Source organism: Monodelphis domestica, chromosome 3, assembly GCF_027887165.1.
Source record: "Monodelphis domestica isolate mMonDom1 chromosome 3, mMonDom1.pri, whole genome shotgun sequence".
NCBI classification, from domain to species: Eukaryota; Metazoa; Chordata; class Mammalia; order Didelphimorphia; family Didelphidae; genus Monodelphis; species Monodelphis domestica.
The window spans coordinates 170,698,771-170,725,600 of record NC_077229.1 but is presented as its reverse complement, the minus strand read 5'-3'; the positions used below and the strand labels follow the sequence as shown (position 1 = coordinate 170,725,600).

The window sequence follows — 26,830 nt, the reverse complement described above, 5'->3', positions numbered from 1 at the left end:
ATTGTTTTTGGAGACCATGAACCTCACAGTGCACATTGCCTTGAACCACGCTGTGTGGATGGCTTCGGTTACCCTGCTCTGCCCCTGACCATGGTGTTTCTGGCCAGGGAGGCAGGGCGAGGGGGTAGAGCCACCGCGGACATGAACGTGCCGAAGTCCGGGATGACACGGGCGCCTCCAAAGCCCTGCCCGCCTCTTCCAGCCCAAGACCTCTCCGCTCTTAGCTAGTGGTCCCTACTTCCCGACCTTACTGACTGTGCCTCCGTGTCGTGGTGGACTATCATGGGAGTAACGTGTCTTCATCCTCTCTTTTAAATGATATGTTTGAACAAACTGTGGTCATGGGCCCCACAAGCAGCTTCTCTTCAGCGGCCTTTCAAAGCTGTTCACTGGAGCTGTTCCTGGCTGTGCGGTACTTTCATACTTGAGTCATCTGAACTCCTTTTTACATTTGATGACGTTCCCATTTCTGCCCAGCATTCCCCTTCACTGAGTTCCTAGCTAACCCGAATCTCTTCTTATCCTTATCATCCTTATACACGTGTATAATTTGTTCCAGAACATCGTACACCTTTTTTTGAGCAGCGGCCAGATTTATGGGGCCCTTCTGTTCCTTAGGTTTTGTCTCCACTCCATCCTTCCCACTCAAGCTCTGAGCTCACAAAATGTTCATTCTTAGAATTCATTTCCTTATTCTTATTGACTTTTCTCCTCTGTCTCTATGGGTCTTAAATTCAGCTGATTTGGGGATTACTACTTCAAAGATTTACAGCTACTTCCAGATTATTTTCTATTAGCAAAGAAATGAAAACAAGACTGTTTATTCTAAGTGATTCTTCTGCTTTCTATACTATAAAATTGTCATCTATAATCTACTTGACATGAGTGGTCTACCAGATGGGTTTTTAATCAGTCATCTTTAATAGTTAAAGCAGTCCCTTGTCACCTCTCTACTCTGGGCCAAGCTTTAGCATTTAAATAAAACTTTTATTGATGGGAGGTCCTAGGTTCAAATCTGGCCTCTGACACTTCCTGGCTGTGTGACCCTAGGCAAGTCACTTGACCCCCATTGCCTAGCCCTTACCACTTTTCTGCCTTGGAGCCAATATTGATTCTAAGATGGAAGGTAAGGGTTTTAAAAAATAAAATTTCATTAGTTTCCAACTTTTATTGAATTTTCAATTTTTTTTAACTTATTGAAAACTGACGCATGATTTTACTTGTATTTTTTTATTTGATCATCTTTTATCTGTTTAGACTGATTGCTTTCCTATTTTATCTGAGTTATATTTATACATATCCATGCACATATGCACATATACTTTTGTTCATGTCCAGCAATTTAAGCTTTTCTGGTGAATGGATTCGTTTTAATGTTATAGGAGCATATCGGTTTCTCCCATGGTGGTTGCATATAACAACAGAGCTCAAGCAGAAATCAAGCTAAGTAACTGGAATAATGCTCTTCAGGATTGTGAAAAAGTCTTGGAGTTGGAACCTGGAAATTTAAAGGGTAAAACAATTCCCCAAAATGACTCTTTAGAAGTCAATTTCAGTAGAATCTATTTGTTTTTCATGTCTAATTTCGTGTTATCACCTCCATGTAATTAGATAATATCTTTAAGTACATAAGATATTATAAATTATTGAATAATCATGTAATATAATCATATCCTTGATTAGAAAAAGAGCTGGATTTAGAATTATAGAATCTAGATTCAAATCTTGTTCCTATTCCCTGTGTGACCTTGGCCTGAGTTTCAGCTTATGTAAAATGAGGGAATTCATAGGTTCATTGATTTAGTTACAAAAGACCTTAGAGGCTACCATCCAGTCCAACACCTTCACTTTGTAGATGAAGGAACTGAGGCATAAAGTATTTAAATGACTTGCCTAGTGTCACAGTTATTCTGTGTCTGGAGCAGGATTTAAACTCACTTCACACTGCCTTTTTGGGTTGTCCTCACTGACCTCTAACTAAGACATTTGCTAGTTCTCAATCTAGGATCCTACTTGCAATAAATTCATGAAATATTAAGCTATTAAGGAAACAATTCCCATTTTTATTTTTTATTAAAAAAATCCTTACCTTCCATCTTAGTATTGGTTCCAAAGCAAAAAATAGTGGTAAAGTGGGGCAGCTGGGTGACTCAGTGAATTGAAAGCCAGACCTAGAGATGGGAGATCTTGGGTTCAAATGTGGCCTCAGATTCTTCCTAGTTGTGTGACCCTGGGCAAGTCACTTAATCCCTATTGCCTAGCCTGTGTCACTCTTCTGCCTTAGAACCAATGCACAATATTGATTCCAAGACAGAAGGCCAGGGTTTAAAAAAATTTTAGAAAAAGAAAAAAAGAGTGGTAAAGACTAAGCAAGAGGGGTTAAGTGACTTGCCCAGAGTCACACAGCTAAGAAAAATCCAGATTTGAAACCAGGATCTCCTGTCTCTAGGCCTGGCTCTTAATTCACTGAACCATCTAGCTGCCCCCTAATTCCCATTTTTTAGAGTCAGTTTGGTATAATGGAAAATATACTGGTTCAAATATGTAACTATGGGCAGATTATTTTACCTCTAATAGTGTTAACTCATCTGTAAAATGGAGAATTTTGCGTATACTATTTCTCTTACAAAGTCAGTGTGAAGATTACTCTTTGCAAACCTTAAAATCCCCTGTAAGTGTGAATTATTATTATCATCATCATTATTATTACTACAGAAGCTCTCCCTTGGGTTTCCTGGAGTCAGTAGAACACCATCAAATATATGGAGTTATTACCTGGTGATGCTGTTAATATCTCTAACATAAAGTTCAATTTAGAGAAGTGCCAGCCCCCACATTTAACTGATTTGTGCACTAATGAAATTTAAAGGACCCTTTCCTGATATTATGTCAGAAGTGCCTTTTACCAGTTACTTCGGAAACTGCAATTCGAATTTCACTGATGGTACCTTATACATGAGAGTTACTAATGTGAAATAAACTAAAATTAGAACCAGGATATTCTCAAACTTTTCCATCATTGCTTTTTGTTACTGTCAAAAGATTTTTTTAAAAAACCAAGATGAGGAAAATGACTTTTGTTTCATGTCCATGCACCTTAATTATTGCAGAGTTAACTGTTTTGTGCTATTTATAGTCAATTGCAAAATAAGCCACAACTGCCTATACAGTAAGTGTTAAAAGAAATCTTTGCAAATTTGCAGCTTTTATGCGACGTGCCACTGTGTATCAGCATCAAAACAAGTACCAAGAAGCAATAGAGGATTTGAAGAAAGTGCTAAACATCGAACCAGATAATGTTATAGCGAAGGTAAGGGCAATGATCTCCTGTTTCCTTCTCTCATTCAGATTCCTAAATTTGGTTCGTTAATGAGGAGCAGCCTTAGCAAATAAACTTAAACCAAGTGCTAGATTCTCTATATCTGAAAGATATCACACAGAGGATAGACTTTAAATATCTTTTCAAAAGTAGAATGAAAATCTATATTTTTTTAAATCCAACATATATGTGCATGTATAATGCATGTGTGTAAATACACACACACACAATCAACCTGTCAGCAAAGGATGAGTTGTAGCAGCTACTTTTCTTTTTCTTTTTTTCTCCTTAAAAAAAAAAGACTTTATTAAGAATTCATAACAAGGGGTGGCTGGGTGACTCAGTGGATAGAGCACCAGGCCTGGAGATGGGAGGTCCTGGGTTCAAATGTAGCCTCAGACACTTCCCAGCTGTGTGACCTTGGGCAAGGCACTTACTCTCCATGGCCCTTACCAGTCTTCTGCTTTGGAACTGATACTCAATGTTGATTCTATAAAATGAGGGAGGTCAGCCAATAGTAGTGACTAGAAACTAATATTTATATCACACACACTGTGCTCCGCATTTATACTTATCATTTCCTCCTCACCCCCACCCTGGGAGGCAGGTGAGATTATGATCCCCATTTTACAGAAGAGGACACTGAAGCAGTCGGAGGTGAAGTGACTTGCCATTTGTAGAACCCTCAGCGCAGTGCCAACAGAGTTCTGGGCAGTGACAAGTCTTCCTGGCCGAATGGGCCAGAGGGAGGGACCAGGGACGTGGATGGCAGCTCTGGGCCACAAGAGTCCCGCCAGAGGCTGCACTTCTGTAGGAACTCGATGAGCTGAAACAGATGAATTGAAATGGCTTCATTTCATCAAACAAATTCACCAAGCAGACGTTGGGCGGCTTCTTGCCGGCCATAGGCACATATTATAGGCAGGAAGGAGGCCGAGAGTCCTTCACTTGGTTTCTGTAGCTCTAAGAGCCCCCTTCCCCCTCCATTGAATGGGAAACCAAAAGGGTCCTTGGGCTGAGAAAACGGTGGGCCTTCAACCCCGGGAGCCTGTGGCCACGGTCAGAAGGGCAGCCTCCAAATGGAAGCCAGCTGCCTCTCTAGCCACTCCTCAGGGGGTCACTAGGAACATCAGTCCCAAATGGGACTGAGGGCTCTGACCGCAGCCCCGCCCCTAGGGACACCGCCAGTCACGGTTAAAGAGGAGGGCCAGCTGGAGGAGACGGGACTTGGCTTGTTCCTAGCAAGCTGTTGGTAAATCTCGTGGTGGCTGAGCCCCCTGGAAGCAGCTCCCTGTCCTAGAGGAGCCCAGAAATCCACCCCTCCAGGCCGGGACTGCGGCTCTCTTGGAAATGGGGCCTCTAGCGGTCTACCGAACGTCTGATTGGGCCACTTCCCCTCCCGTGTCTGCTGTGGGATCTTGCTCCAGACTTACAAAACAGGCCTGCGCTTCCAGAGGGCAGCAAATGCGGCTTTGCCCCAACCAGTGGTTCCCCCCAAGTCTGACCCTCCAGTCAGTTAACGTTTATTAAGCGCCTACGTTGGCCCAGGCACTATTATATCCACAAAAGGGAGCAAAAGACAGTTCTGCCCGCATGGAGCTTCCACTCTGAGGGGGAGATAATAGGCACACGCGGGATAAACAGGAGGCCATGGGGGGGAAAAGGCCTTAGAGAGGAGCTGCTGGGAAAAGCTTCCCGGGGAGGGCCGTGTTTTCCATGGAACCCAAAGGAAATCACCAGTAGGCGAAGAGGGAGAGCGTCTCAGGCGAGAGTGAAAGTGCCTGGAGTTGGTCCGTGACCTGTCTCATTCATGGCACATCCCCCACGTGGTGGCCCGATGGACCGGTAGCAGAGAATAAGCTGTAAGAAGCCTGGGGAAGGAAAGAGGGCAGGCTGTGAAGAGCTCTGAAGGGCAGACACAGGGAGCAGGCCCCTGCGATTTAGTGAGTTGCGGGGTTTGGGGGGCAGGAGGCGGGCGGGGGTCAGGAACATGCCTGGGGAGCGAATGAAGGACGGCTCGGAGCAGAGAGAGGCTGGAGTAGACGGACCCAGCAGCAGTGAAGGTCTGCCCTAGAGCGGGGTGGCAGTGTCAGAGGAGAGAGGGGACACTCGCGAGAGGTGCTGCAAGGCGAATTGGATGGGCCTTGGCCACACTTTGGATGTGGGGGATGAGAGAGCGGGAGGAGGCCAGGATGGCGGCCAGGATGTGAGCCCCAGGGATGGAGAAGGTGGCGTTTGCCTGGACGGTATCAGAGAAGGCAGGAGCTGGGGACGGTTGTAGGGAAAGACGCCTTAGGCATTGGGCATGCTTTACTGAAGACTTCTCCAGGATATCCGTTAGGAGGAATTGGAAGGGCGCCTGGAGAGTGGAGTTGGAGGCCAGCGAAGGGACTAGGGCAGGAAAGGTAGAGTGGAGAGCTGTGAGGATCGAGTGGTGACGAATGGGAAGGGTTTGCTTTACAAGAAAAGCCTTCAAGCTATGAGATATGACAGCAGGAAGGGGAATCGTATCGGCCAAGGACAGAGAAGTGACAGGGGCAGGAGCAGGCACGAGGCAGGGCCGAGCCCTGGGTGCTTTTCTACACTTGGGAACTGGAACCATCCGATGCGGAAGCCAACACGATTCTTATCACTGGGCAAGCTCTAGGCGTCGAGGCGCCGTCCCTTCACTGGATGCAAAGAGAAGTGTCATGCCCTCGCCTTTATTGGAACCACACTGGAGTCCAGCAGAAGAGCCCTGACATAACCCAATGGAGCAGCGGCGGCTAGGGGCTACATCCCTCCATCCCTCAGAGACCAGAAAGGGGCCGTTAGATGATGTCACCGGAAGGGGTGGGCAGCCTTGTAGCCCCGCCCCCAAGCACCGGTGGCTCCTCCTCCTCTAGTCCTTGGCACTGTGCCTGCTGATAGATGTTCACTATTTCCGTGACTGGCCATGGAATCTACGCCACGTGCTAGAGTTTACCATGCTACTCCTCCCCCAGGGTTCTTGAGTACGTGAAGGGCATTGAGTTTCTCTTGCAGATGACTGCAGCCCGCACGGATGTTGGCCCCCTCCTTGGAGAGAGGGTCTTTCTTGCACTTCAGTCTCAGCCTCTAAAAGTCACATTAGCTTTTAATGCAGATATTTACTTCAAAAGGTATCATAGCAGATAAAAATGCCTGCTCCCAAAGAGCGGAAGGCGGCAAGCTCACCTTGCCCTGATCCTGCTGAGCCGGTCCTGTTCCAAGGCCCAAACCCCTGTTGGGGACAAGTCCCAGGCGCCCTGGCCTTTCAGGGCTTCCATGTGGGGCTGGTGGCTGCCTCTGCCCACTTGCAATCCTGGCTCCAGAGAGAGTTGCTATAGCTCAAACGTCCAGGTGTCATGGGCAACCCCTCCAGTGCCTGAAACTGAGGAGAACAGAGGACAGACCGGGAAACAACCGCTCCCAGGATAAACGAGAAGGGGCAAGGGAACAAAAGTCCTTGCCTTCTTGTGGCCTGCAGGGAGAAGCACACAGGGAAGAGGATAGCTGCGTCTCATCGGGTTTAAAAGACCTGGGGGGGGGGGGGGGTGACTCTGTAGGTATAGTGCCAGGCCTGGAGATGGGAGATCCTGGGTCCAAATCTGGCCTCAGACCTTCTTTTACTGTGTGACCCTGGACAAGTCACCTTACCCCATTGTCTAGCTCTTACCACTCTTCTGCCTTGGTACCAATACTTAGTATGGATTCTAAGACAGAAGGTAAAGGTTTAAAAAAGATGTATATAACTTAGGCAGACAGCCAGTCAAAGGAGGCTCCCCCCACCCTCATGGTAGGGGATTGAAGAGACATCCATTTTAGGCCATCTGGACATGCTCCAAAGACCTCTCCAGAGCATCTCCACATTCGCTGAAATCCCCAGGTAACACTACATACATGGAATAGATGTTTTATTGTTCCTTTTCTTACTATGCTATTAAATCCTTTTGCCTGCCTCTAAACGGACTTGTGTCCTCTGACTGACCAGTAAAAATAAGAATGTTGTGGTGGGCTCAGGAGGAGCAGACGTGGACTTTGACCCTCAGAGACCCGGATGTGAGTGGGCAGGGGTTCTCCCATGCTCCAGAGACCACGGCAAGCACTTTACAAATAGGACTCACTGAATCCCCACAGTCGCCTTTTAAGGCAATTGCTAGGATGAGCCCTATTTTACAGTTGAGGAAACTGATTAGGGAACTGGCCCAGATCACACAGCTAAGAAGTATAGGAGGCTGGATTTGAACTCAAGTCTTTCTGACTCCAAGTCCAGGGTTCTAGCCACTTCTCTAACTTGCATATAAAGTATAATTAACTTTTCCGAAAGTGCCCTCAAAGAAAGATGTTTTGGCAAAATTGATGAAGGTGTTCTGGAGGGCGGCCTTCGTTTGGCTCAGGCCTGGGAGAGTTAAACTTGCCGAGTGGATTTTAGCTAGGAAAGTATCCCAGGATCATCAGCACCCCAGGCAGAAATTAGAGTGTTCCAGTACCAGGCTTTGCTTCCTTATAGTTTAATTCATCAGAAAACTTGGTTGAAAAACCAGGCCACACTGAAGGAGTGAAGTTGGTTCCTAGGAGGGATGGCACAGCCTAAACTGGCCAGCCTCGGCTTCAGCATGGAGATGATCCGGGATTCGCACTCATGATTGCCGTCATGCTGTTGTACCTGCCATCTTGGCACGGAAGTTTTGTGGGTCAGATTGATGACACGGGTGGGTCTCATTCGAAGAGGAGCCCGAGGCTGCCCTGGTGTTCTTGTTTCTGATGCCATTGTTTGGGGGGACGAGGACACCAGAGGGGATCTCTGCAGTCAGAGAGGCAGGGACCCTTCTCGGAGAAGGGCCTTCCTAAAGCGCCCTGTGGGACCTGCCTGGGAGCCCCGCACCTCCCTGAAGGGCCCCGGGGCGCCGGCTTTTAAAGAAGCGCTGGGCCTGCCCTCACTGTGCACGCGGGCTCAGGCCTTGTCAGCTGCGGATGAGTCCCCATGCGTCATCCCCACCTCCATTAGAAAGGGACCGTGTGCGAAGTGCAGAGCAAAGAGGATCTCGTGCGATTGTCACAGCCACCCGAGGTGGGCCTGCTCTTAGCCCCGGCTTACAGTGAGGCAAACAGGTTAAGTGAGGAGCCAGCGCAGGCCAGACCCGAACAGCAGCCCGCCTGCTATCCAAATAAGCCAATGACCTAGCTGAAACGTTAGGCTCTACGAAAAGAAGTAGGTCACCCCCCCCCCCCCCCCAGTGCCATTCATTCCGTCCACAAAAACTGAGGCAACGCTAGATAAAACAGCAGGACGGAATGATTAGTTCCAGAGGCGGTGTGGTGATGGCAAGCAGGATCTCTGGGGGAGTGAACGCTCCTCGGGCTAACTCTGCTGCACACCTTTGGATTCTTAACTAGAGCTGGTTCAGCGGGATTTTGTGAAGTTATAGTTAGGTCTTCACAACCTTTTTAGGATAAGAGAGCCTGGTGGAGTACGTGGCTCACCAGTCTCGGAATCAGGAAGTCCTGGGTTCAAGATCTACCTCTTAGACAAACTGGCCAAAGCACTTGGCCTCCGAGCTCCCACCCTGGCTGCCAGGTTCCTCTCTAAGACTCTGGGTTGCAAAGGGAGGGGTTGGGGCGCCCCCCCATGGGGAGGTCCCCGTGCCAATGAAATCCGACCCCTCCCCCCAAATGACCTTCTTGTAGAATGTTGTTGGTTCAGGTCACTTTGCAGGTGTTCCTAGATAATGTCCAGAACAAAGGAGAATAATCCCACGGAGCAGACAACATTTGGAACACAGTGTTCCCTTCTGGATGGCCCATTTTAAAAGAAACCTGGACAGATTGGATAGAATCTAGAAGAGTATTCAGGGCTAGTTTAACATCTAGCCGTTAAAAGCTTAAATGTTTTTAACTTATAAAAAGAGACATAAGGGGTTCAAATAGTTGAAGCCTATCATACAGAAGAGGAAATAGCTCTGAATCTCTCTGCTCCTGTTCCTTTTGGAAAGATCTTTTTATAGTCAGAAGACATAATTAAGACCAAATGAGTAAAAGTAACAGAGAGGAAATCTGGGGGTCAATATAAATTTCTTGTCGTTTAAATTGCCTCCAAATAGGATAGTCTCCTAAGTTAAATCGTGGGTTCCTTGACACTAGAAGTATTTAAACAAAAGCTGCCTGGCTAGGCCACTTGTCAGAGACCTTGTGTAGGGAGGGGATTCGTGCTTCCTGGATAGGTTTGGAATCAGGGATCCCTTTTTAAGGCCCCGAATACCTAGGATTCTCGGATACTCTACTGGGTATAATGTGATTCACTTTAATGACTTTCTTAAACTTGAAAATGCTTTGGTTTTTTATTATTAATGTAAAACATTTTCCTAACATGAAAATCACATTACAGAAAATCTTGTCAGAAGTTGAAAAAGAACTGAACAAGCCTCAGCCTCAATCTGCTCCCAAAACCAAAGGGAAGAGAATGGCTATTCAGGAAGTAGAGGATTCGGAGGACGAAGATGGAAAAAGAAGTGGAGAACATGAAAATGGCAGTGGAGATAAGAGTAAAATATCATTTTTTTAATTGTTCTATGAGAAAAAACATTTAAGGGATTTAGGTTGGCTATGTTTTTCAGATAGTATGGAAAAGGACATGGGTTTCCACAGGTTCATTTCAGCTATATTTTTTGTTTTGAAAATTACCATTCAGGTTTTTGGGGGAGGGGGTTGTTTGTTTTTTCTTTGTCCAGTTCTTCCAGACCTCTCCAATTTTTTCCTCTTTTAATTACTTGTTTTCATTCCTGAACGTATATCTTTTAGATGAAACTATGCCTATGCCATTATAACACCATCATTTGCAAGCAAAACAAAAGTTTTAGTCTCATATGGATATTTTATGACCATTTACCTAGAGACAAACAGGGGAATTGACTAGAAAAGAAAAAAGGTTGTGTGGATAGCCCATATACATCCTTAAACTGGGTGAATCAATGAAGAATTAGTAATTTTTTTTGCCTCTTTAAAAAGTTCTCCTTTCAAAAATAAAAGATCTCAAGAGGGAAGCAATGTGGAGAAAGTTACACTTCCAGAAATAAATTATGGATCCCAAAGAAAGGCAGTGAAAGAACTGAACTTGAACTTAGAAGATCATAGAATCACTGATACAGAGCTGTCAGGGAGAAGTTAAGTAACTTGCCTAAGGTCATATAGGTAATAAAAGGCAGAGATCCTAGTGCTGAGATAATCTCCCAGGAGTCCCTCTCCCAGGACTTTGAGAGCAGTGCTCTTTCCATTCTATGAACTGGATTCAAAACCTGTATCTGTCACTTAAGTTACCCTGAGCTAGTACCAGCCTCAGTCTCCTCATTAGGAAAGTGAGGAAAACAATGCAAAAAAGGCTGTTAAGAGGAAAGGCTTAGTAAATAGTAAATCTCTATTTAGATCTGAGTTATTATAAGAAATAAATTCACTTTATAGGAGAGGAAGTATTTTTTAAAATGAGGGTGATCCTTAGTAAATAAAAGCTAGGTGATGCAGTGGATGGAGCAGGTGGGCCTGAAGTCAGATACCTGAGTTGCAGGTGCCACCTTGGACATTTACTGGATTTGTGACTGTGGGCAAATTGCTTAACATCTTTTTGGTTTGCCTCAGTCTTCTCAGCTGTAAAATGGTGATGGTATCACCTGCCTCTCAGGGCTGTTGTAAGAATCAAATGAAGTAATCAACCTCTAGAAAAACAATCCGTAATCCTAATGAGCCACAAAGAATATAAACGTTCACTTAATAAATGCAACAAATAATTTTCAAGTCCTTCAGTTTCATAGACCGGCTTATTATGATAGAAAGAAATAGAAAAAAGAGGAAGATCCAAGAAAGGCAGGAAAGGAAGGGGAGAACTGTGATTAAGAGAAGGAGAAGAGACAGCCAAAGCAAAAGTATTGGGTGAGGGGGCAACGTCTGGTCTTTACTCTCTGCAGCTTCCACCTCCCTCCTGTGCCTCCCCCCCACCCAAGTCTGGTCTTTTGTTTCTTAATCTACTCCTCTTTCAGCGTCCAGCAGCTTAAACCGTCCGGGTATATACCATGTCCCAGAGCAGAAGCTGTGCTACTTCTTCCTCAGCTTGCCCAGGCTGGCTGAGAACCTGAGAACTTCTGGCACCCCAGCTAGTGTGTTCTCCCCTAACTCTGAGAGCATCCCTTAAGCTTTGAGAGGGCCCCTGTTCAGTGACCTGCACTCTCTTTCATTGCATGTAACTGCATGTGTTCATGTCTGGAGGAGTCAAAAAGCAAGGAAAAGCCACTTGATTCTAGAGAACTTGATATGGGCTAGATGAAGGTAAGCTGAAAGGCAGAGATATGTGAAATATTAGAAGCTTCCCATTCCTGTGACGGTACTCAGAAGAGACAGGGTGATGGGACGACCAATGAGTCAATCAGGCATATTTATTAAGTATAATTATACATTATAAGTTTACCTAACATGATTTTCTTTATAATACAAAATTAATTCTATATTTCTTAATGCTGGGGGCTGAGGATTCAAAACTAGAAATGAAACAGTCCTTTCCTTCATTTCAGTTGCTTAGCACTTGAATACAAAACTTCCTCCTCAGATGAATGGGAGAAAAAACACCCTTAGATTTTTTTTTTGACATCCAGGTTTGCTTTTTTTCTCACGAAGGAAGATTTTGCTGGTTCTGGAGGGTTGACCCTTTCAGTTATTGCTGTTCTAGGGGCCAGCATTCCTTGTTCATTATTCATTGTTTTTTATTTGTTTACGTACAAGATCTCCTCCTGAACCTGTTAGAGCCTTGCCACATCTTCGTTTTCTCTTATGTGATGGCAGTTTATAAACTAGGTCATCTCTGATCCCCGTTAGTAAGAGAGGGTATTAAAACTTGCTTCTAGGGCTTTAAATCAAATCTTAAGAAAGCATAATTCTCTTGAGAAGATTAAAACATTTTCCCTCTAGCTTCAACAGGGCCACATGAAGAGAGCTTTGCTCTTAATTTCCAATTTTTTAGTGGACAAATACTAGAAACTGACGGGCTTTAAACTGTAGAACAGTTTTTCATTAAATGCCAGGATGAGTGGTAGAGACAATACATAGAAATGGGCATGGGCTTGGAGTGGCCAGGTCTCCTAGAAGAGGGGGCTAGGATCGGGACAGGCCAAGGGACTGGGGAAGGCCATCCTAGTTTGGGGAAGTGACCAAGAGCATAGATCTGGAACAAAGGGGCAGTGAGGAGGCTGACCAGGTGGGAGTGGAAGTTGAATAGGTAAGTAGGTAGGTTGCCAAACAGAGTAGTTTGAACTTTATCCTCAAAGCACCAGAGAGCCATCCAACAGGCCGTTCTCAAACAAGAGGATGACATAAAAGACTTGGTATTTGGAGATTTATTTGGCTTAGCTGTGTGGCATGTATTGGAGAGGGAAGCAATTGGAGGCCAAAAGACCAGTTGGGAGGTTGTTGCTGCTGTACCTGAACAGACAAGAGTGGTGACAAGGAGTGGAAAAGAAGGCATGAAGGCTGGGTTTCCACTGGTACTCACTGAGCCTCCACCCATCCTGACTATATTAGTTGTTGGTACTTGTATGGATAGGAGAGGCCAAGTTAAGTATACCAGAGCAGCTATATTTAGGGCCCATAATGATACCCTTTTAGCAAAGGAGACTAAATCATAGGCTTTTTATGCTTATTTGGACCTTACTGCTTTTCTTATAGTAGATGCTTAATAAATGCTTCTTGATTGATTGTCCATAAAAAGAACATTATTTGGTAATGAATTTTTAAATTGAATGACTAATTTCAGTGACCTTTTACTGATTTCTCCAGAGAAAAAGTCCCAATTTCAAGAAACCTAATTCAGGAAGCTAAATGTTTCTAATTCCCTTGATTCCATATATTGGTTTCACCACCTATAAAACACACTAAATGATATTTCTAATCAAAATTACAAAGTAGGACTTTGCTTTGAAGAAAACCAATCATCATATAAATGAAGTGTGACATTATTACTAATAATACATTTGAAGTTAGGTAAAGCCTTATAATTCAATAGTAAATAATTCTAGCTAAAGGTTTTTGCATATAGTCATGGTATTTGGTTAACAGCACTAGCTTATTTAACACTTCTCAAATATTTCTTTAAAAAAACCCAACAACAACCAAGATTGTGTATTGGTTCCAAGGCAGAGGAGCAGTAGGGGTTAAGTGACTTGCCCAGGGTCACACAGCTAGGAAGTGTTTGAAGTCAAATTTGAACCCAGGACCTCCCATCTCTAAGCCTGCCTCTCAATCTACTGGGCCACCCAGCTTCCCCCCTCAAGTATTTCCGAAGTCAGGTTAATGGCAAGTTCAGAAATCTTTTCTAGTCCTGAGTATTTTCTATGAGAAGATGAGTTCTAGGACTTAGAGCTGGAGTGGCTGCTAGAAGTCATCCCCTTCATTTTATAGATGAGGAGACTAAAGAGAAAAAGAGTTGCCCAAGTTTACCAAGGGAGTAATAGCAGAATCAGGATTTGAAAACAGCTTTTCTGGCTCCAGATAATAGTCTTTTATTATACACTCATGCCTCTGGACAGGTCTTTTGAGAAGGGGTAGAAGGTTTGTTTAGGCAAACATGCAAGAGAAGGGCATCCTATGTGGGAGAAACATTTTCTAAAGTAAGAGAGAACAGTAATAGGATGACTATTGACTATACATTATATGTTTCAAAAAATTGAAAACATAGGTTTGAAAGACTCTTATCTGGACCCTCTACTTTTGAAAAAAATTGATATGAGGTGCCTACTGATACAATATTTGTATATAGTATTTTATATATATTAAACTACTATATTATATGTATATATAAATATCTTTATATTTATATATATATTATAGTATTTTAAAAATAAAATGATGAGGGAGCAGCTAGGTGGCTCAGTGGATTAAGAGCCAAGCCTAGAGGTCCTAGTTTCAAATTTGACCTCAGACACTTCCTAGCTGGATGCCTCTGGGCAAATGATTTAACTCCAACTGAAGGTAAGGATTAAAAAAAAAAAGATGATACTAAACTGTAAAAGTAATGAGTGCCTGATACCTCTTAATCATAATTAAAAGAAGGGAAATACAAATATATAGGAGGTATTGGAAAAAATGCAAGTATAAAAGCTAGCCTAGAGCCATTCAAAGTGAAGTCTATATTGGCTCAGTGGATAAAGTACTGGACTAGGAGTTAGGATGATCCATGTTCAGGCTGGTTTAATGGATATTAGTAGAGGGCATTCCCACTACTGAGGCATCAAGGAGCCCAGAAGGATTGATGCAAATTTTAAATATTTTATGTTTGTAAACTCCAGTGAACTATTATATTTTTCCAAGAAAATCATTTAAAAATAATTCATTAATCAAAACTCACCATTATTTTAGTTTCCTATTTTGCAAATGGTAATGGGAGGAGGAAGCAAGCAGAGAACAAGTGTATAATTCTGATGTTACCTAAAAGTTCTATTGGTTATTTCAGCATTTTTACTATTAAAGTTGAGCTGTCAAATCATGAAAAATAACTGGAAGGAAAAAAATATCACCATTTTGTATTGTTTAAATAATTTGACAGTTGAAAGTGAAAAAGCAGAATCCTAGTGACTGGTTCCTAGTGTCATTCTTTGCATAGCTCTCCTGTATTTAAAGAGTTAATATTGCAGGACATAAACCTGCTATTCAGCAGACCCAGAGAAGAAACAGGGGTGGCCAAGAAAAAGCAGCCTGGGCTCTAATACCTTCTTAGTGTAACATGCTCTCTCCCTCCTAGGCATTTGTTTGGCCTCTCCGGGGACGTGTTTTTGATCCCGGTTTTCCTCAAAAAGTTGATGGTCCGATTGTGTGCTCCTTGATTCCTAGCCGGTACACCCCTGTGCTGTGTTCCTAGTAGTTTCTTCTGATGATGCAAACTCTAACCTCCTTAATCAACTTCCTTATAGAAAGCGATGTGCCCCAGGGAGGAGAGCCCACAAGTGACCAGACTGCCATGGGGAATGTGCAGAACAAGCTCCCCGGCAAAGGCAATGGGAAGAAGTTACGAGGAAAGGAGACCCAGAAGGGCAGAGCTCACACCGGGAGAGGAGGCACCCCGGAGGGACAGAACTCCAAGCCCTCCCCCGAGCTCGGAGAGGGAGCGAATGGCCACATCGGGAGTGACAGAAGTGCAGGTGGGGGCATCGAGGCCAAGGAGGACGGACGCCCGGGGCGGTCCCCCGCGCCGCTGCCCCTTCCCACCGCCGCTGCTGCCGACCTGAAAAGTGAAGGCAATGAGCTGTTCAAGAACGGGCAGTTTGGGGAGGCAGTGCTTAAGTACTCGGAGGCCATCGAAAAACTCCAGGCTAATTTAGGTGAGTTGTCCGTCCTGGGATCCTCGGACCGGCTAACTTCCCTGCAGACCTACAGCCGTGGCTGCCTTGATGTGCAGAACTAGAGAAGTACAGAAATGCCAGCCCAACCCTCTGAGTGACCATAAATTCCTTTGTAATGAGTAATGAGGGCTCGATCTGCTTCATTATGTGAGTGATAGCTGCCAGGAATAGGGAGTCACTTGAAACCTTGCACTGAGGGAGCCCTGCGCCTGCTGGTTTGCGTGCTGTGATTGCTAGCTTTTTGGTGGCTGTAGCATAGGCAGTCCAGACTGGCCCCCGGGGCTTTGCACCGTCAGCAAAAAGGGCGCCGCAGTGAAACCCAGAAGCCACACGAGTCTTTTAATTCACGGAAAAGGGAGTGGATGATTAATTCAACTCTATTTGTGTATAATTTTAGGAAGTGAAAGTGCAGATGAACTAAGTATCTTGTACTCAAATAGAGCAGCATGTTACCTCAAGGAAGGCAACTGCAGTGGCTGCGTTGAAGACTGTAACAGGTAAATGGCACTTCGGGGTTTGGAGGAGACTATTTGCTTTTCACATTTAGAATATATATTCACTGTTTTTCTTTCTGGCATTTCTTGATAAAGATCTGATTGGCCTAGGAATGTAGCTTATTTGGTAGGTAATGGGCAAACATTCAAAGTTTTTGATCACATAAATGATGGAACAAATGGGGTGGTTCGGTAAAAATCAGCTGAAGGCAAAGCAAAGGATGAATTGAACGGGGAAGAATCTGGTGAGCAAAGCCCCCAAGAAGGGGCTTACTGTCGGCTAGATTTGAAAGAAGGGTGGGTGTGTATGGAATGAACCTTGCATCTACTGTTTCCTGCCCACATCACTTACGGTTAGAGACTTCTTAGTCATCCTAAACACTTCAGCCAGCTTAATCTCCCCAAAGCCCCATTTTGATCAAGTATCATCATAAAAAGAGCACTGGTTTTAAAGACCTCAGGCCTGGGTTTGGCTGGGTTGCTGTTTCTTACTATACGCTATGTCACCATTTCACCTGTCTGGGCCCAACTTTTCTTAGGTGCAGAATTAAGGAGCTGTACTAAATTATTTGAAAAATTCCCTTCTAACCAACCCTAAATCCAGTGATTCTAGAATTGCAGCGTTCACTTACTTCAGAAAGTTTGCATTCCTGGTCTACATTCCTAGCCTGGTGTTGAAGTCCTTTCCAGCCTTCCCTCCTATTAGTTAACTAGTGCTTTAAACAACTCTTCCACTTGCCATTCTTCCTACTTAACTTTGCCTTGTCCCACCTATGTGCCTTTATGGACACTTTCTCCATCATGACTGATCAGAATCCTACTTGTTCTGCTAGACCATGGTCGGACGCCATCTTTTCTGAACCTCGTCTTACCATTTTGTCAGAAGCCATCCATTCCCTTCAGTGCACTATCAAAGCCATTCTACCTTTATGTTTCTCATGCTAGAGTCAACTTTTTTATTATAGCTATTTGTATATACGTTACCATGTCTTTAGATTATAAAGTTCTGGAGGTCAGTCATTCCATTTAAACTTTGTGTTCTGTATGCACTATGGCTTATACATAATTGACACAAAAATGCAGAAGTGAGTATTTGTTGAATGCAGGATGATAATGTGGTTTAATACCTTAATATTGGTACCAAGTCATATCCTAGAAAGGATATTTACCTGAATAACAAATATTGAGTTTCCTTTTGCTTTTCACACCTTAGACCAAGATGGTGCTTTTTAAGAGCAATAAGTATGTCAGACCTGAAAGAATTAACTTTATTTCCATAAAGTGAATGGTTCAATCTTTCTCATTGGGAGAATTAGCTTCCTCTGACCTAGTAGGTCAGAGAATTCATTATTCATCATTCAAAAAATACTTGGTAATATTTGTAATCAAATTATACACATTTTTAACTCTTAATTTTGCCATGATCACATTTTAAAATTTATAGTATTGAAAAAACTATTACCAAATAAGTAACTGACTTCTGATTGACCCCTAGACTTCACTTTTTTTTTTTGCACAGTTCTTAAGAAAATGAACAATTGGCATTTGTCTCAATGGAGCAAACAAATAATACAAGACCTATTCTAGAGATCTTGTGCACTTTGAGCTTTGCAAGACACAAAGCTTTATGTGATGGAAAGCCAAGAACCTTTAGTCTCTCAAGCAGTCATATTTCTGATAATGTGTAATCCCTAAGTACTTTGGATATTATTGCTTTCCTTATTTGTTGGTGCATTTTCCTAGTAATGGCATTGTATCCTGACCTTTGTGTCTAGATTTGAGCCCTTTAACAATCAGGACTGCTATTAAACAATGAATTTCTTTCCTTTACGTGGTTTTGTTAGCACTGTTAAAGTTCAAGGTGCTTAGAAGGCTTGAAAGATGTAACTTCAAAAGTTGGTTGAGTTCGAGAATTCTTGAATGGGCATTGAATTAGGAGAAGAGAGTATCTTGGGAAGTAATATTGGTTCAGGCTGGGAGGGTCCTTGGAAGAAGCTATGTCTGAGGGGTGAGGGATCTAGCTTAGCTGATTAAAATATAATGTCATGGTGAAGGCCTGATTTATGCGTTCTATAATCCACTCTTTCCAAATGCTTTTTGATAATAGCAGCTGTTAGACCCAATGTTAGCTGTTAGCACCTGGTTAGGAAACCAGTCTGGGATGACCGTGTTTATTCTGGAGGATTGGGATGTGTCTTGGTTTGATTTCATCCTGTCTTTAGCATGACTGTTTTTGGACTAGAATTGTGTCTGTTTTGGCAAATGGGTGACCCTCAAACCATGGAAATCTTTGATGGCATAGCACATCATCATCGTCATCATCACAGCTAACATGTATATCACGCTTACCACGTAGCAGGCACTGTGCTGAGCACTTTACAATTATTTTTATCATTGATCCTCACGACAACACTGGGACAGACCTAGGTGCTATTATGATCCCTATTTTACAGATGAGGAACCTCGGGCAAACAGGAGTTAAGTGATTTGCCCAGGGTCACCAGCTAGTACGTGTCCGAGGAGGGTGTCAGGTATTCCTGATTCTGCTTAGATCACCAAGTATGCATAGTGCCTCTTGCAGCAAATACCAGGCCCTAAGTAGTTAGCCCAGTCTTTAATCCTGGAGTCATAGAGAAGTGATTGGGATACTCGGATGAATTTTTTTTCTCTTCAAATATTCCTTATAAATGCAGGTAGCGGTATCCAGGGTAGGAGGTATTTTAAAATAAGGATTTCTTCTTTTTTGTGGTGTCTTCTCCTTTTTTCCTCTTTCTTAAAAACAGAGAAAAAGAAATTTCAGGTCTAAAACACTTCTTGCCTGGACTGTTGCACTGGTTTCCTAACTTGTCTCTCTGCCTCTGGTCTCTTCCCTTCTCCAACTTATCCTTTATGAAGCTGCCAGAATAATCTTCCTAAAGCGGAGGTCTGGTCATGACATTCCCCTGCCTAGAAACTTTCCGTCGCTCCCAAGTGGCCAGTTTATAGTACATTTAAGGCGTGTACAACCTTCCACAAATGGTAATGGTTTATAGCACATGCAAGGCACATCGGGTCTTCCACAGTCTTTTTCCAGCTTCCTCTCTTATCACTCTCCTTCCCATATCCCATGGCCAGCCAAACTGGATCGCCAATTGTTCCACAGTCTCCTCCTGCTGGCTCTCAGCTCCATATATTTGTGCAGGTACTCCCCTGCACCTGCAGTTTGTCCCAACCTCATTCTTGCTATTGAAATCTTCCTTCAAGGCCCAATTCTGGTGCTTGTTCTGTGATCATTCTGTGGCCTCCTCTTCACCTCTACCAGATGAAAGGGTCTCTCCCTATGCACGTTTTCCAGAAGAATTTTTGAATCTGAGCTTTGCTCCTGTCACACTCTTATCTTATTTGTGGGCTAATCCTCTCCCTTGGCAGATTGTAAGCTCCTTGAAGGCAAGCTTTATGTTGCTTATCATCTCGCTTTCCCTGGTGCCTAGTTAATACATGTGTATTGAATTGAATTCCACACATAATCCCATTTGATGCTCTCAAGCACAATGCTATGATGGGGGCAGGAATTTTGTTTCCATTTTGCAGATGAGGGCACTGAGGCCCAGAGAAGTTATGGCTGGCACAAAAGTCCACAGCTAGAAATGGCACCAACATCTCCTGAACCCTACCACTATGTTCTTTGAGGGGAAGCTTGAGCTTATGGCGATCTTCTAGCTGAAATCCTGTGATTCTGCAAACTTCAGATTAACTATATTCGGGTAAAATCCTAGAAAATGAGACCTTTGTTGTGGAACTTGTTCAACCCTTGGCCCATTGCCACATTTAGTTTGATAACAATAATAAGCTTTATTGGTTGATAGAAGCATACACATTTTTACATATCTACTGTTTTAAAAACTTCACCTTCCATATGTCAAACAAGAGGCATTAATTAAGTGCCTACTGTGTGTTGGTCATTCTGCTAAATGCAAGGATACAAAGAGAGCCACGTGGGAGCAGGAGGGCTACCATGCAGGGATCCAAATACAGAGATTATAAAGGATACACACAAATAACAGCCACAAAGTAACCGTGCTGGGGAAAGGCACGCTTCACACACCAAGAAAAGCCGTATGCAGAAGGGATGCTCCGGCCGAATCTGGAAGGAAACCGAGGATTTCAAGAGGCCAAGCAAGATGAGGGAGCATGCTCCGAGGGTGGGTTGGCAGTGAGGACAAAGGCAGAGAGACCAAAGGTGGAGGTGGTGCACGTCCTGGGGCTCCCTGGAAGACCGAGCAGTGTTTGGCAGCAAGGACACAGCCTACACACGGCTCCTCCCTGAGCTCCGGTGCTCTGGGCTTAGCTTAGCCTTTCGCCTTCCGTCTCCAGGCACCTCCTCTCACCCCCTCCACTGACCAGAAGCTGTCGTAAAGCTTTCGCTTTCCTCCTTACATCGGTCAGCCGCTCTTTTGTTGGATGCCAAGAAGCACCGTGTGTATGCCGTGCGCAGCGATGCTAGAGCAAAACGTGAACTCGTCTTTCTCCTCCAGAAGCTTACAGTCTTCTCTTGCGGGATTTAGAAGTCTGTGTTTGCCTGACCCAGGAATGGCCTTCCTGACCATCTAGACTAGAGTCTCACTTGCCAGAGACAGACTTGGGGGATTGTCTCTTCCGCTGGAACGCGTTTGGTTTGTGCGCTCCTTTCTTTCTACTTGGTGATCCATCGCGCCGTCATTTGTCTGCCTGCCCTCTTCCTCCTGGTGGTGATGGAGCATTTATTTTGCAACTCCTTAATCTACCTGTGATTATCGTATATGGTAACCTACAGGTTTCCCCGGCACGTATCTTCTCCATGTAACAGGCTCGTAAGCTCCATGAAAATTAAATTCTGTGCCTCTATTGAGGATCAGTTTTGTTTTTTTTTTTTGCAATAAAGGGCCTGTTCCGTGTCTGATTACATTGCCTGAGATCCTTCCTTGGTGGGGGGTGAATTCCCGGACCTTAATACTATCTTATGGAATATTATATCCTGCATATGGAAGTGCCTTACCCACTGTTCATCTGATTCGTTCATCTCCGGCCTGCCCTGTGTTGACTGCTGGCTCTTAGACACAGCTGGTTTCTTAGACTGAGGTAAAGTGGCAGGCCGAGGAGTTTATATTGAATGGAGGAGACAAAATGGACAAACATGAAACAATGAAAGAACAAATGAAATGGCAAAGTACGAGATTTTGCATTTGCTTCTAAATAATATCTTTGTAAATTCCATTTTATGTTTAGCTATTAATGTCCTACTTGAATGTAACTTTTCTGGTATGCCATCAGGCCACTATGAGGAAATTTCTTTTGAAAACACATAATTCTACATTATACAGTCATTTGGAATTTGATTTTTGAAAATTAGAAACATTTTAACCTATATTTTATTATTTTTCCTTTTCATTTAGGGCCCTGGAACTTCACCCATTTTCTATAAAACCTCTCTTGAGACGAGCAATGGCATATGAAACCACAGAGCAATATCGGAAAGCTTACGTAGATTATAAAACAGTATTGCAAATAGACAACAGAATTCAGTCGGCCAATGACAGCATTAATAGGTAATCTAATTTTTGTTGTTTGCAGAAGGGCTAGTATATATATCTAATTAAATTGAATTGCTTTAATTGATTGTCCAAGTTAGATATCACAGAATTTTAGATTTTAACAGTCTTTCAAGGAAAGTAAAACAACTTTATGTGATTACTAAGAGTAGTTGAAATCACAGTAATAGGGGCAGCTAGTTAGCCTAGGGAGTGGAGAGCCAAACATGGAGTTAGGAAGACATGGTTCAAATCTGGCCTTGCTGTGTGACCTTAGGTAAGTCACTTAACCCTGATTGCCTAGTCCTTTCCACTTTACTATCATAGAATTGATAAGGGTTTAAAAAGAAAGGAAAAAAAATCACAATAATACTACCACTACTCCAGCTTCTGTTTTGTACATTATAAAAATCAGTCTCAGCCTGGGATGTAGTTTCTGACTTTAATCTCTTTTAGTTACATTTCTGCCCTCTTCAGTGATCCTGTATGTCATAATCCATTTCAAAGGATTTAAGTCTTCACTGGTGCATCTTTTTTTGCTTTTTTGTTTGGGGGAGGCACCAAAAATATCTTTTCTAATTAAATCCCATATGGATTTAATCATAAGTGTCTTTAGATAGCCTGTGTTTTCTTATCTGTCAGTGTTTTTCCTCTTTTTACTGTCTAAAAATCTCACAAATTCTTCCCACCACCACTACTACCTGATAGTAGTTGTATTATTAGTCAAGTTAACAAGCTATGTGCCACAAAGAAAGGCAAAAATATTTTTCCTGCCTCAAGAACTCATAGCATTGTGGGAAAGACAACATATAGACAGGTAGGAACATACAAGATATAGACAGACAGAAAGACAGAAAGATGAACTGATGGACCGACGGATGGACGGACAGGTGGATGGATGGATAGGAGAGAGATAGTAAATTAGAGATTATTTCAGAGAGAAGGCACTACCATTAAGAGAGATTAGGAAAACCTTCTTACAAAAAGTGGGACTTAAACTGAGTCTTGGAGGAAGCCAGGGAAGAGATGGAGACGAGAAGGGAGAATATTGCCAGCCCTGGGGACAGCCAGTCACAAAGAAGTTGAGTTGAGGGATGGAGAGTCATGTGCTAAGACAAGCAAGAAGGCCCTTCATCACATGATAAGGAAGTCAAGTAAAAGAAAACTGGAAAGGCAGGAAGGGGCCAGCTTCTAAAGGGCTTTAAAAGTTAATAAGGGGCATCTGGGTGGCTCAGTGGATTTGGAGCCAGGCTTAGAGATGGAAGGTTCTGGGTTTAGATTTAGCCTCAGGCACTTCTAGCTGTGTAACCCGGGGCAAGCCACTTAACGCTATTGCCTATCCCTTTTCACACTTGTGCCTTGGAACCAATGCACCATACTGATTCTAAGATGGAAGGTAAGGTGTTTTTGTTTTGTTTTGTTAGTTATTAGGGGCAGGTAAGTGACTTGGGACATAGAGCTTTAAAAAAACCCAACACAAACTTTCTGTCTTAGAATCAGAATTCCAAGGCAGAAGAGAGGTAAGGGCTAGCTAGGCACAGGCAGGACGTATCTGAAACTGGATTTGAACTCAGGACCTCCTATCTAGACCTGGATCTCTATCTACTGAGCTACCCAGCTGCCCTGATAAGTCTTAAATGTAGTAAATCATTGGGGTGGGGGGTGGAAATGTAAGCTACAGTGTGATCAGGTGCCAAAATGTGGCCTCTGGGGAAAAAAGATGATTTTGGGTCAGAGTTATGAGGAGAAGTTTCCTAGAAGAGGTAGTAGCTGAGGTGGCCCTTAAAGGATGGCCAGGCTATGGTCAGAGAGGATCCCGGGAGGACCTCAGGGGGAGCCTACGTAAAAACAGAGTGGGGGGATGAGTACGATGTTTGAGGGACGGGCTGGAGACTGAAAAGGAAAATATCGTGGCACTGGTTCAGTCCTGTCCGACTCTTCGTGGCAAAGATCCGGGAGCGGTGTGCCGTTTCCTTCGCCGGGGCCAGCAGGGTGGTCCAGGGACTGAAGCCAGATTTGAACTCCCGAAGATGAGTCGTCGTGCTTCTGAGCCGCCCCCCAAGAGAGCCCGAGTGCTCCTACGCTGAATTTAGAGCGCATTCTGTTGTTGAGGGGTGGAGAGAGCCTCGCTCTAGGCCTGGCTCTGCTCCGCACTCACTGGTGATCCTGACAAGGGACAGAGGCGTGGCTGGGCCCGAAGGCCTTCCCGGGCTGGCCAGTTCTCCAGGAGAGGAGGCTTTGATGAGGTCCGCTCCTGCTGCTTCTGCAGTTTTTGTGTAGGGAGGGGCCCATGGCCAGCTGGGGCATTCCACGCTCCCTTCTGTCCGAGCTCTACGCCTCGTCACTAATGACCCCAGTTCTGGGGTAAATAGAAAACCTTTTCTCCTTATAAAAGATTGTTAGGTTGGGCAGTGAGAAGGCTCGGTGGATGGAGAGCCAGGCCTAGAGACGGGTCACATCGGGCCTCAGGGACCTCCTAGCGGCGGGGCCCTGGGCATTGCCTAGCTCTCGCCATCTTCAGGCTTAAAATCAATGCTAAAACAGGGGGAAAGGGTTAAAAAAAAAACAGGCTTGTTTAGATTCTAGATTAACATTCAGTCTTTCCAGTATACCACATTACCAAGTTCTGAAGCAGGAGGAAGGACATGAGAAAAATGGTATTTTGGATTTTGTCAGATGCCGATGGGAGGGTTGGATTAGAGGTGGGAATATACAGAGACAACCTTTGACACCGCTACGTTTTTTCCAGTATTTTTATATACAGACAAGGGCCCCTTCAAATAATTTTTACTTGTTGTTTAGGAACTCAAAAACAAACTTTTTTACTTCTGTCAGAATCAGTGTTGTGTATTGGTTCCAAGACAGAAGAGCTAGGCAATGGGGGTTAAGTGACTTGCCCAGGGTCACACAGCTAGGAAGTGTCTGAGGCCAGATTTGAACCCAGGACCTCCTATCTCTAGGCCTGACTCTCAGTTCACAGAGCCACCCAGCTGCCCTTGTTTAGGAAAACTTGAAGGCTTTATTCTTTTTGTGGCCTTATAATTTTTAAAATCACATTTGGGGACTTTGACCAGCTTGACTATTTGTGCACATGGGAATGTACATGCCCAATTACAGATGATACCTTTAAAAAATATTCCATATCCACTTATTAATTCCATAATCATTTGCTTTTTTGCTATATTAAATTTCAATAATGGAAAACTGAACATCAGTAGCTTGATTAAAAAAATACATGCTCATTTTATTTTGTCCTCTTTTAACCATATTCCTTTCTTCTTCTCTAGGCATCTCTTATGTTTTTAGATTTCCCTGCACATAGTTATTTACTCCCTGGCAACACATCACCTTTTTTCAGCTGCTTCTTCCTTCTTCTCTGCTGGTAATTCATTTTTTGCTTGCAAATTCTTTCTCTGAAACTCTTTTTTCCATCTGCAGGTTGAGGTGGTTATTCATTTGTTTTCTATACTGAAGTATATGTATGAATACTAGTAAATACAAGATCTCTAATACACAAGACTAACTTGAACCTGACTGTAAATGATTCAAGTGAATCCTACTGATTCTCAATTCATCACATTAGTATCAGCATTAGCAGCAACTGTTGTTACCAAAATATTGTTAGAAATGCATTATTCTAAGACTGGCTTCCAGCTTATTTGGAATAAACTCAAAAGATCATGATTTTCAAAGGTATGTTAGAATGGTAGGGTTTTTAATAGTCACTACCATATACCAAAGGTAAAGTGTGTCACAGGAATAACTGGTGGTGTAATATGTCATTCGCTAGTTGATGAGCCTTGTAAACATACAAATGATACATAGCTGCAATGATTTTAGAGATGAAAACTACAAGGTAAGAATATAGTAACTATGAAAATGTTTTAAAAGGAAATAAATATTACATAACATTTCTCTCTCCTAACAGTTTAGTAAATCAGTGAATATGTTTTAAACAATTCACTGATATAACTAGGATCTGAAACCATTACTGTCAATTTGGTTATTTTTAAGGATAAAACTTAGCTAATTTATATAATAATTAAATGTTAAAAGAGGAAACTTTCCCCTAGAACTACTGCATTTCAATCTTATATTTTAACTCTTCACAAGTAAGCTTTTAAATATGACTGCAACCAAATCAGTAACATATTAGTGAGAAAATATTTTTCTCTTAATAAAAATTACATTAATTTCATTTCATAGTTTAGTGTTCACTGCAACAGTTGGTGTTTCTGAAGTCTCTTTAGTCTGTTATGGACTTGAATAGCTACAGAGGCTAGAAATAGCTGAGGTTTATATATTTTGCCCAAAGGAACATATTGAATAGCATCATAAGGTTATAAGACATTTGTCAATTATGAGAAAGAATGCTATCCACATCCAGAGAAAGAACCGTGGGAGTAGAAACACAGAATAAAAAAATATGATTGATCACGTGGCTCGATGGGTATATGATTGGGGATTTTGACTTTGAATGATCACTCTATTGTAAATATTAATTATATGGAAATAGGTTTTGAACAATGATACATATATAATCCAGTGGAATTGCTTGTCAGCTCTGGGAGAAGGGAGGGAAGGGGAGAGGAAAAGAACATGAATCATGTAACTATGGGAAAATATTATTAATTAATTTTTTAAATCATTCTTTCAGATTAAAAAAAAAAACACCAAAACATCTGTCAATTTTACTGTAGGGTAAAATCTTATGTGATACTAAAGAAACAAATTCTGTGATTAGTGGAAGCAACTACTTTTTCTTTCCTTTTTAGAATAACAAGAACTTTAATAGATCAAGATGGCCCAACTTGGAGGGAGAAACTATCACCAATTCCAACTGTTCCCTTTTCAGCTCAATTACATAGATTGGATGGAGGAGATTCTGCAGGCCTGATGACACAAAATGGAACAACTGATTCTGGACACCATCAAAAATCAAACGTTACAGGTATGCAACTCATATGTCATTTTAGGGCCTTATTTGTCCCTCCCTACAAGACCTTGTGCTAGGATAAAGCCAAAACCACACAGTTCATTGAAGCATAATTCTTTGTATATTGATGTTTTCATATTTCCATGGTGTTACACAAAACCTAA

General features: G+C 43.0%; 1 protein-coding gene across 2 annotated transcripts in view; it reads left to right on the top strand.

The window, feature by feature from the left end:
* SPAG1 (sperm associated antigen 1) overlaps positions 1-26,830 on the top strand; it is an 83,465-nt gene that overhangs the window by 44,470 nt on the left and 12,165 nt on the right. For both annotated transcript variants that reach the window (XM_056823269.1, XM_056823268.1), the window contains exons 8-14: positions 1,383-1,513; positions 3,204-3,310; positions 9,705-9,861; positions 15,262-15,669; positions 16,088-16,187; positions 21,596-21,748; positions 26,506-26,681. In XM_056823269.1, the coding sequence (XP_056679247.1) occupies positions 1,383-1,513; positions 3,204-3,310; positions 9,705-9,861; positions 15,262-15,669; positions 16,088-16,187; positions 21,596-21,748; positions 26,506-26,681 (1,232 nt within the window). The remainder of the gene's footprint in view (positions 1-1,382; positions 1,514-3,203; positions 3,311-9,704; positions 9,862-15,261; positions 15,670-16,087; positions 16,188-21,595; positions 21,749-26,505; positions 26,682-26,830) is intronic.